This window comes from Equus quagga, chromosome 22 (genome assembly GCF_021613505.1).
Source record: "Equus quagga isolate Etosha38 chromosome 22, UCLA_HA_Equagga_1.0, whole genome shotgun sequence".
Taxonomy (NCBI): Eukaryota; Metazoa; Chordata; class Mammalia; order Perissodactyla; family Equidae; genus Equus; species Equus quagga.
Window position 1 is genome coordinate 25,100,356 of NC_060288.1, and position 11,672 is coordinate 25,112,027.

An 11,672-nucleotide genomic window follows, 5' to 3' on the forward strand; every position below is an offset into this window, starting at 1 on the left:
AGCTTTTATATTTCACCAAATCACACGTATCAGCCAGAATCTAAATTAAACTGCACCATTTTTTAAAAGGCTATCAATTAACACATTTATTAACTTTACGGAGCTTGTGACATATATATCTATTATACTAAGCCTTTCCAACAGCCTGACCAGTCTATTATCTTTGCTTCTAACTTTATTTACTGTCAAACAATATTATCAAATATATTTTTTCATATAAAGAAAAGGAAATACTAATAAGAAATCTATCACCTGTTTACATTTTATTCCTCGTGAACCGTGTGTTTCTGTGTTTCCGAGTGGACTGCAGACAAGAGTTAAGTGGAGACCCTGCTGTTTTGGGACATATGGGCACACCTCCACGCGCATGCACCTGAACACCTGTTGACCTCACTGGTACATGACGGTTTTCTGGTTATTACGCACAATGTGTGTTAAACTCACTATTGGTTAGTATGAAGTCTTCTGCTTTAGCGTTTAGACCTCACACTGCTCTAAACACCACTTAGGTCTTCCTAGAAGCTCTAATACCACACTTAGTCTTAGCCAAAAGGCTGAGAAGTGATGAGAAGTTCTAAAACCATGGCTGGGGAAAATGAGCTGAACAAAGGAACTATATACTCAGTGCCTTGCTTGATCTAAGTTTGTAACAGTGACTTATGTGTGGGATGTCTTTGATATCTGGCTCCATCATTCACTAGCTGTGTGGCCCTGATCACATTACTTCTCTAAGCAGTTCTTTATCTGAAAATAGAGGTAATCGTAACCCTTTTCCTAAGATTGTCATGAGGATTAAAGGAGATAATGTATACAAAGCACCCAGCACAAGACTCGTCCTGGGAATAATAAACATACTCCATAGTGATTATCATAACACAGGCCAAAGTTCTTCTTTAGCCAGAGGGTAGAAAGTAGATTTTACAGAAAATCATAATTTCTAAGCATCTTTTAAAGGTCTGGAATAAGAGAAGGAAAACTAGAAATCACTACTTCAGATAAAAAATGAAACCACCGTTGGATGTGGCCTTGGGCAGATCTGCAGTGGTATGAGGGCTGGCGCAACAGCAACTAGGAAATTAATCTCAGAGCAGCCAGTCCTAAGCGTGGTTTCACATGGCAGCTATGAGGCCCTACCAGGCGCTCCTCCCTCCGGTGCCTGCTGACAGAGCACAGGTCCACTCGCAGCGTCTTCTGCTGCAAGGCAGCTTGGGAAATGGCCACTCTGAACATATCGTTGAATAAGATGGATTCCGTGGCTGGGTGGACTTTTGTTCGAAATAGACAGCTGACATCAGTTGAGGAGGGAAGTAGAGCAACCCTAAAATAGCTGTAAAGAACAAGAGTAAAATGGATTTCAGAGGCGCTGCAAGGATACTGGATTCACAGCTATCGTTTGAAATTATCTGCAAAAGAGAGAAACGAGGGGGAAGATGGAGTCCATTATCACCCTTAAGCTTTGCTGCCATGTGGGTCCCTGCTCAGTGCAGAGGCTCTCTTCTTATCCCAGCCGTGCCGACTGTGCCCCAGAGCATGCAACGGCCCAGCCTGCCGGTCACCACGCGGCTGCGGCAAAGGTGCACGGCAGGAAAGCAACAGGGAGGAAAGTCCGTGGGCAGCCGGATTTCATGTCCCTCCTGCCCAGGCACAGCCAGTTCCAAAGTCAGCTGTTTCTGAGCCTGGGAAGGCAGGCACATACTAAGCAGATACTGGTGACGGTCCCAAAGAACACTCATGCAGAGAGCTAAAGGAGCTGCGCAGGACCGTTTCTCAGGAATGGAATACATTATTCTACTAGAGAAAAAGAAAAGCTAAGTAGCATATTGCTGAGAAAACTCAAAACAGATGAAATTTCACAGTTCAAAAATACCACTGTCCGGCATCTCAGAAGTCTCAGATATGACGAACTCAAGAGTTTATGCTTTGTAAAATTCAGAGGAAGAGTTACCAAAAACAGTAACTTCTAATACTACTTTAAAGTGAATTTTCTGAGCACACATTATACGAGGACTCACAACCCTTGGAAACAGCATGAGGTTATTTCCTTTTAAATCCCAGAAAGAGCACACCCACTAAATGCCCACCTCCCCCTTCCAGGCTTGTCTAATTCATACTCTGAAGGGTGCCTTTCTCCAATTATAAACACTGTAAGTCCACATGCAGAACTGAGGAATGTCGTATTATTGCTGTGCTTGATATCAACGTCAATTACGGAGCTGCAGCACTAAAATCTAGTGGACCTCGGGCCGTTGCTGCTAAGGCTGGAGATTCAGAAGAAATCTTTTTTCTCCGCCTTCATGGAAAGGCAATAAAAGGAAGTATTTTAGAGAGCTGGAATGGAGAGAAGGAATGTTCTGTTTCTCCAGACTTCAGTTTTACTCTGAAACTGAGTAAATGAACCAGTTACATGACCCTAAAAGGTTTCCCCATGAAAAAAATCAGGTTTTACGTGGTTCAGAGCCCAAGGCAGAGGGGAAGGAGGCAGGGGCTCTTCTCTTATTGCCGTAGGAGGTCTGGGGAGTCAGGAGCCTCTCAAGCAAACACCGCGGCTGCTGCCAACCAGTTGAAGCACAAACTCTGCTGGTCGTAATTAATAATCAAAAATAAGTTCCAAGTTAGGGGAGAAAAAGAACTGTTTTAAGGATATTTCATACTAGTTAGTTGCCATTTCTAACAGTGCCATTATGCAGGCCCAGGCTTTTGTGTATGGGCTTAAGAACACGTTGCTATCCATCTCAGGAAGGTTCAGACCAACTGGACAAGCAATTGCGTACCAGCTGCACAGCGAACAGCTGGCTGCCTTCCCCGGTTCAGCCTCCCATTGATCCTGAACTACACAGGCTACCGCCAAACCTCCCACAGGCACTGTTCTTGTGACTTCCTACGAGGTGAGCGAGAGTGACTGAGACAGCGTGTCACAGGAACATTTGGGTAGGACTGTCCTTACGATCTGAGTTTACACAAAGTGTGTGTTCTCGGGGGCTCTGCAGTTTTCTCCTGGACTTGTGGGTTGGCTTTCACTGCTCAGAGACTCGATCCCTGGTGGACCTGTCTTCACCCTGACAGGCTATACTAACATGAAAAGGCTGCCAATGGCACACGCCAATATCTCAGAGTATTTATCAGTAGGGAGAAATCACAAATAGTATTATCAGCCTGTCTCCCCAAGATACTACTGATGGGTATTCCTAATCTCAGTCCTGGGAAGCAGGCTCTCCGGGGTGATCAAGCCACGCCTCCATTATGCCTTCCTCTTTACCACTCTCGCTAGTAACGTGGATTCCCCACACCTTGATTTTGGGAGGCCCTCTGAGCCCACTCCCCTCCCAGCATCCTACCCCCTCCAGCTTTGATGCTCATCAACACAGACATCCACTAGCTCCATTCTTCTATTGCCTACTGAATAACCTAGCTCTTCTTTTCTTAGATCCAGTTTCTTTTCTCTGACAATTCTTAAAATATTAGGATGTGAACTTATAAGTAAACCCATAGGGAAAACATCCAGAACTCTTAACATTTACTCTACTAAACATCCTTCTCATTGAGGAACATATTCTATCATTAAGGAAATCCACCTGCCTGGGTATAGGGTCTTGGTAGGGGTCACTCTTACTCACTCTCTCTTATTTCCAGGCCTGTTCTGGCTTATTCAACGTATTAGTAAGTGTAGGGTGGACATAAAAATTCTGGATTCTAAGTCAGAGGTGCTATGTTGAAATCTGGCTTCTTTCTGGCACTCTCTAGCCATGGGCCCTTAAGAGAGTCACTGAAACATTGACTCTGGAAAGTGTGAGTGGTGGTGAAGGTCTCTAGAAATATCTGGCAAGAAACAAACAGTCCCTGAGCCACAGACTGGGTAGCAGTCCTTGGGATTCGTGGTTTGATGAAGCGAAATAACTTAAAGTGAAGTAACTTTAAGAAATGACCGGTCATAGGGAAGTGAAAGCTTAATGATAAAAACACGGTACTCTTACATGTAGCATGATATGATGCTTGGCAAAGCTGTACTGATAAATAAAATTTAATTGCTACATTTTCATGTAAAAGATCAGAAAATTCCTCCAAACCAACAGTAGTCACAATTGGGCAATGATGAAAATTTTAGTTAAATTTCAAAAAATCAGGCTCCAACACATGACAATACAGAATTTCTGGTTGAAAAGGGAAATAAAGTCTTGGTTCCTATACTTAATAATGAGATGGTTGAATTAGGATCAAAACCCAGTTTACTTTTCTCACGTTCCCCTTTTCTCCCCATCTCTGTCTTCTGCTGATAGGACATGAGCAGCCCTGCTGTGCCTTTTCCTTCGTATCTCCACTCGGATGAATCGCTTGATCACAATGTAAAAGGATCCTACGTGGACAATTTTAAGTTTCTCACTGATTTTACTTACACTTTTGAAGTATGAGGTATCAAGAAGGCATGAAGATTTCGGAGTTGTGCTATAATCACCATGAAACTTGACCTTTTCGCATCATATCTGTCAAAAGAGAAGCTGATGGAGTAAGGAGAGAGCACAGGCCACTCGTCGCTGCAGAGAGTGCTGGAACTGCCCCTCCCCCCGTGCAGCTCCCTGTACCTGAGTCCGATCTGCACCTGGGCAGTCTCCACAATGGCAACGTCCTCTTCGCTGTACGTAACATCTTCGACCTCACTAGGCCTAGGGACAGGGAAATTGCAGGCGTAGGAAGAGTTTAATACCGGGGAGACGGATCAGCATGGTCACTATTTGCTACTTAACGATGCTGAGTGAACCTGCAGCAACAGCACCCCTCAACCACTAGTGGGGCTGATCCAGCGAGGGCTCACTCTTAGATCCTTTTTCACCTTGTCAAGAGGCATCTGCCTCCAAGCCCTCAGGGGACTTTCTGATGCCTGACTTTCCTGAGCCTCCCTGGGTTTACCACACCCCCAGACACATTCCAGGCTCTCAGAAATAACACGAGAGGCTTCACGCGCCAAACAGGCACTGGCCAGCCTCTCCAACATTCTAAGTTTTAAGTCCTAAAGACGATCAGTAGTCTTTGAGTACACCAACCTGTTTATCGTTTATCATTTCCCTGCTGACGGGATGTTTCAGTACACTGAGATTTTCAGGCACACCACAGCCCTCACTGCAGCAGAGTGGCTAATGGCAGCACGCTCCCAGCCTCCCGCCCACAGGCACGGCTATGAGGAGACGTGGCCTCACGGAGAGGCACCCCTGCTCAATCCTTACTGTTTCACGAAAGCTTCGTAGACCCCGCTGTCTCCAGCCACAGACTCATCAGACACAGCAGCCGACACACAAGCGGTTTTCTCCCCAAGCAGGTGGATTACTCTTCTTTTTGGTAACGATTTTTCCACATCTAGGGAGGTGAAAGTGACAGCACTAATTAAGATTCCTTATTAGGAAAAGGTAAACATAAAGTACACACCCAGTTAGGTTGTGAGAAATCCAAAATATAATTTCCATCTGAGAACCAACGATCTTACTATTTAAATCAACAAATGTGATGGTTGAAGGCACCATGACTCATAAGACTCCTGGGATGCCAGCTGTCGGTGACTATCTGAGAAAGGATACGGCTTTTCTCTGTCCTGAAATATTCTAAGGGCAGGGATGAGCTGCACACAGTCTCACTGGTCTGCTGCCCCCCTTAGGCAGTCCCTGCAGTTACCACACGCTCGGGCGCCTCCCTGGAGTATTAGAGATTTCTGCTATGGAGAGCTTCCAGTTACTCAGTGTCAGAGAGACTTCCACCTCTGCTGCTCTCCCCTTCTCTCCACAGGCCAAATGCGACATCCCTTCTGCTCCTCCTCCAACAGAAGTTAAAGAAAAAGCGTCTTTGACTTGCAGAATTCCTCACCAGCTACCACTTCACTTTTATCTCTAGCTCATATTCGTACACCAGCTTCCTGTGGTGAGCAAGGAGCATTCATTACAGCCGTGTTCCTCTGTCCTCGGCTGCCAGCCGGTGGACCTGTGGAGTCCTTTCATCCTGAGCAGTGCGCAGGGAGCAGCTCTGGTATGCATTTCGCCCCCTTCTGATCCGTGACTTTACATCTTGTTAAGATGTTTAAGTTTTGAGGCTTCCGATTACAGGATTGATTGCTGCATTTTCCCTTTTATTCCTGGCAGTGGGAATGCTTTTTCACTGATGATGAAGTGCCTTCTCTCCGCCCACCCCCCTTTGTGAGGGGTGAAGGTGATGACATGATTTATTGATTACCCCCAGGAATAACCACAGCGGCCTGAAGTTGACTTTGACAATGACAGAGACTGACTGTGGAAGGACTTCGTAGTTATTCCAGCTTGGTTTCTGTCACCCAGCAGGGAATGGGGCTGGAGAGCAAGATGTGTATGAAAGGAACTTGCCTTTACCTGCATAAGGCTCTGGAGCGCTGAGGGAGATGAACGGTGTTCCCACCATGCGCCACCCGCCCCCACGTGACATCAGGTCAGACATCCCCTGAAGAGACCAAGCGTTGGTGACCTGACCTCAAGAGAATTAGCCTTTACAGTTAAAAATGTTTTCACACATGAAACTGAACATTATTTGCAAACAAAGCTCTTAGACATATCTTCCCTTTGGGTGACTTTTTAAGAGCAGTTTTCTAATATAATACACATTTAAAAAGTTAAAAGCTATGTCATGGAAGCTTCAGAGGGACTGGTCTCTGGGCAGAGCTTCTCAGCAGACCCCACAGCAGGCCCAGGGGCCAGGAGCAGGTAACGGCCTGGCAGAGGCGCTGCAGGAAGGGACCTCAGTGGCTCAGGACCGCCAGGTGGGGACCGGCCTGGGCGGCGTTCCCGCAGATCTCTCCCCACTCCAGCACTCGGCCTCATTTACCAGCCCCGCCAAAGTGACTGCATGTGGAGAAGTGGTCACCAGGGAACACTCCAAATACATGAAGAGCAAAAACAGCTTTGAAATGCTCAAGGAATGTAAGACCCTTCAAGTCCAAAGCACAGAAGAATGGCACAAAAGCCACTCCACTTTCTTCTCTCGTTTGTTCTTTCCACCTTGTATAACTTCAGTGGTTTGTGGTAGAAACTGTGTTTAGCAGAGCCTGTGTACTTACTGTCCTTAGGTAATAATAGTTACCGTGACCTGAGTGCTGAGCTCAGGCACGGTCAGTTGCCCTAGACGATTATGGCACTGAGCCTCCCAGGGCCCCACAAGGTGGATATTGTATCATCCCCACTTTGCAGATGAGGAACAACAAGCTCGAGATGGGTAACGTGTTTGCCAGAACACAGCCAGTTAATGGGGCAATCAAAATGGGAGTGCAGGCTTGGCTGGCTCCAGGGGTGGAGCACAGCACACCACATTCCTTCCTGCAGGCGGGGGTGTGGGGAGGGGGTCCCAGCAGGTTTCTGCTTTCTTGGAGCCATTCTGTAAACGCCACTCTTGTGCTCACTTTCTTTGCAGATGACTACTGCAGTAACACGTTACTCATAGCTCTGACACCTGCCAGGCAGCAGCACACGAGCCACACAGATGTCTTCTGCACCCGCCTCTGCCTCTGCCTCAGGCCACTGGCAGGCAGGTGGGGCTTCAGTCTTTGGTATTTGAAACCATACAACCAACATGGATTCATCTATCTTTTTAAACATCTGAATTGGCCGATCAATTAATACTTAGAATTCCTAGGACCATAAATACAAAAGAAATATGCTTCTCAAAACAGCAGGAAAATACTCCCAAAGAGGCCTGTCCTGTGTGCTGTGGACTCACAGTAGCCCGTGCAGGTCTGAGCAGGGCTGCAGGCCCAGCACTGGAGCTTGTTTCCCACTTCGTCCTGGCTACCTCTCCACTAGATCATCTTCCTCGCACGAGAACTGTGATCATTTGCCAACAGAGTCCCTTTTGTTCTCTTTAAAGCCACATCTAGTATATTAAAAGCTTCTGCCTTGCAAAGGAAAACAATTACAAAAAGATTAAATTCTTAGTGTTTCTGTCTCTTTGAGCACAAACGCAGGAGTCTGAAGGCAATCCGCTGCCCTCTCTCTCGGGCTGTAACTAGTCCTGTGGCCAGAAGATGGCAGGGTAAGACCAGACATCAGAACCCGCAGGGAGGGTGGGTCTGGCATAAAACCAAAATTGTATTTATATAGAATTCCCTGAGCTACCTAAACACTGAACCCTGGTACTAATTAGCTGGTATGCTAATTGCCTTGGTTTTAATCTGTTTTAGGCCAACTTTTAAAAGAAGGCCCTCTTCTTTGCCTTGCTATTGCAGAAACAGAATCATTTTAGAAGCGTGGAGTGTGTTCACAAAACCCGTCCCTTCCCAGGCAGTTGGCATACACAGAAGGCCTTGGGACAAGGGAACAGAGTCTTAATAACTAAAGCTATTAAATAGGGAAGGTCATTTTTATTTGATAAAGAAAAAATGTCTAGGTATCTCAATAAAAACTCCTCAAATGAAGCCGAAATGAACAAGCATCAGACAGAGAAGGGGGACTAGGAGCATCTGTCTATGTGGAAAAAGTAGCCCTCCAACCACTCTCCTTAAAATAATCAAGAGGAAAACACGACAGCAAAGGTCTGCATTTACCTGCGGGTCCTTCATACAATGGCTCCCTCGCACATTCACTGAGGTCTTTGTCTTCCAAGAGAGACTGGGAAGCTCCGCCTGAATCAGAATCCAACAATACCTGATTCTCACCAAGGCCAATGTCTGCAAAATGGCTACTCAACTCACAGTCTTCGAAGTCAGCAGTGAACTGATGGAGGGGGGCGTCAGGAGACGACATGGGGAATGTGCCTTCCAAAACCAAGGGAGAGCCAGGAGGGGACAAGGAGGAAAGGGATGACCTTGAGGACAGGGACGTCACAGACTTGGGGGCCTCAGTCAGTGGGGGGGTGTGGCCTGTCGCTGCAGCTGCCGCCCCACAGGGACCACCCTGGCCAGGCTGGCTAGGAGACTTGACCACTTCGTTTTCATGGATGGTGGTGATGGGTCCGGAAGGAATGTAACCACCCTTCTCCTGCAGAAGGAAGTCCAGTTTATACTGATAATCCGCATCTATCTGGTCACCCTGACTCGTGTAATAGAGCTCATTGGAACTGAGGGAATTGAGCGACCCTCTGCTGGAGGTGTTCAGAGACCCTCGACTGGAGGCCAGGGAACCCAGGCTGCTCCCAGAGGACATGGACAGGGTGCTGGCGGAGAGGCTGAGAGAAGAAAAACACATGTTGTAAAAACTGGTATGATACGGAAAACCCAAACACAACCCGCTTTGGACCCCAGAGGGTATGAACCCAGTGACCCCAAAGAACATACTCAACAACGGGGAAAAGGAACTTGCTGTTATCCCACACATCCCCATGTTTATTCACCAACACTTTCAACCTGGCTCTCTACATACTCTTGAAGCAGCAAGCCTACTCTTATTAAGAATCATTCCCCTTCTGCAAAAGCTAAAAAAAAGGGGGGGGGGTACAAATACCTATTGATAAATCTACCTGCATAGATATTCAGAAGCAACTGTGCAATTAAAAAATAGAGAAGGGAGGGGTGTAAACAGCATAAAGTGTTAACACAGTTACTTTGCTTAAAGAATAAAACTTTTTATTTTGAGAGAAAAAAAGGTAAGCTCATAAAGACAGAGGTTACACAAAGATCGGGTGCTCACTCCTCTTTCCTCATCTCTGTGTGTATTTAAGGAGTAAATATGTGGCTATTTTAAGGCAAATCTCCCCACCCTCCCTTTTTAAAAGGACTGATGTGGGGAAACACACCACTTTCCTCAGTATGTAACAAGGGCTAAAACATACCTTCTTCTGACAACATATTTCAGACACAGTCCAAATATGACCCTGGGGTTCACAAAAAAAATTTACATAACTTCAAATTTGTAACTTTACCTTTTAAGTTGTGAATGCAAATACGTAGTTAATTTAGTAGTTTCTTCAAGTTTCTGTAGCAGCTCTTTTCTTCGCTCTTCCAATTTCAATCTAGGGAAAAAAAAGAAATGGACACATTTTCATATGATTACAATAAAGAATGAAAACTGAAGGAAAAGAAAAGAAAGATTCTTATTACACAATATTCTGTACCCTGAGGGGAATCCGAATGAACTCAACAGAGGGAAAACAGAACCACCAGCAAGCAGCCACATGGGCAGAACCATCCACAGCCAGGCTGAACAAAGGGGAGATCCATACCACATCTCCAACATTACCGAGGGCGTTTTAAATTTTGGTATTCAAAAATTTTCTCAAATGGGTAAAAAACCCTCATGCTCTTATGAGTTAGGGAAAGAGTGAGGACAAAAACAACAAAAAACTAACAAAGATCACAGAATCTTCTAGAGGCCTGTGAATTGGGTTTACATTACGAAAACGTTTGACAGTAATAACAGAGAATTAGAAAAGATTGTCCTAAGTACTGAATTTGGTAAGGACTGTTCCCGAATAATATTTAGTGATAAAAATTCCAATCTCAATTTAATGAGAATTTTAGCGATTAAGAAACAAATTAGTCCATATTGCCAGTGTGTGCTAATTTGGGCTTAACTGTTTAAGCAAGAAAGAGTCATAAAAGTGATTTCCTTTCCTGTCTACAGCACATCTCATCACCTGCACCAGATTATCATGAAATTCATCCACTTCAACTGCACAAGTGTTTATGAGGTTTCTTAGAAATCTGAGTATTATGGAATTGTGTACCCAAAAAGTCACTTAAAAATAGATCCAGCAGCCAGAGGTTTCTGCAACACAGAGCCTGCATGAGGATCGCTTACGTCATCTCGAGGTCTTTAGACGACATTTAAATGAGCTCGTTTACAGTGGTCAACGGAAGGCGGAAAGAGACCCAGAGAACCACCTGCTCTCTGGTCTTGGATTTGCTGCTCACTCTGTATCCTTAGGCCAGTCCCTTAATCAAGGCTCTCAGCTTTCTCATCTGTAAAATGGTGGTTACGATCCTACGCGTCTGCCTGCTGAGGCTGTTGAAGGGATCAAATGGAGGAATGCACAAGAAAGTGCTCCACAGACATCAAAACGCACCTCCCTTGTTCAAAGCCTCAGCAGGCCCTGAAAGGTGGGGCTACAGAAATTAGCTACTTTCCTTTGGAGAAAAAGAAAATGTTCCTAATTTCCAAGCCCTTTGAAATGCTGTGTCCTCTAGGCCGTAAGGAAACATGCCCATATTTTATTTATAGGTATCTTTCCTTTGATGTGTCACCAACACAATTTCATTATATGTTAAAATAAAAAAAGGAATTCTTGTCATTTTGTTTGGTACTTCAAAGAGTGATAAATTCTTAATTCGCAGCTTTCAAAGGTGTATTTTGAAAAGGAGTGCAGTCCCTATTTTTTTAATCTCTTAAATATAAACAAAAACTCAAAAAGGAAAAAATATTCATACAAAGCAGATTAACTGAATTAGAAGGCAGATGAAGGTCTGGAGAAAGCCCAAAAATCAAGTAAAATCCATGTCTTCTGACACAGGAGAAGCACTTTTGAAGTAAGTTTTCAAACTAAATATTGCACAAATGAAGGCTTTTCTGGTGTGGTGAGGCAGCTTCAGTCTGACATCAGGGCGTCACGTGCTGGAATGTAAAATCCAGGCCCAGTCACAAGCAGTGGCCCTCTCCCTCCTGCAGCGGGCTGCTCAGGCCCTGCCCTGCCAGCCCTCATGGCTGCTCTGAGCCACTGAGCCCGCCTTTTGCGTTCCTGCT

General features: G+C 45.3%; 1 protein-coding gene across 1 annotated transcript in view; it reads right to left on the bottom strand.

Annotated features, from left to right (window-relative positions):
* The window catches only part of WWC2 (WW and C2 domain containing 2), a 210,323-nt gene that overhangs the window by 41,986 nt on the left and 156,665 nt on the right, over positions 1-11,672 (bottom strand). The window contains exons 10-15 of the mRNA XM_046648501.1: positions 9,856-9,945; positions 8,543-9,162; positions 5,217-5,346; positions 4,578-4,658; positions 4,392-4,478; positions 1,135-1,327 (exon numbers count right to left, since the gene is read on the bottom strand). Coding sequence (XP_046504457.1) covers positions 1,135-1,327; positions 4,392-4,478; positions 4,578-4,658; positions 5,217-5,346; positions 8,543-9,162; positions 9,856-9,945 — 1,201 coding nt within the window. The remainder of the gene's footprint in view (positions 1-1,134; positions 1,328-4,391; positions 4,479-4,577; positions 4,659-5,216; positions 5,347-8,542; positions 9,163-9,855; positions 9,946-11,672) is intronic.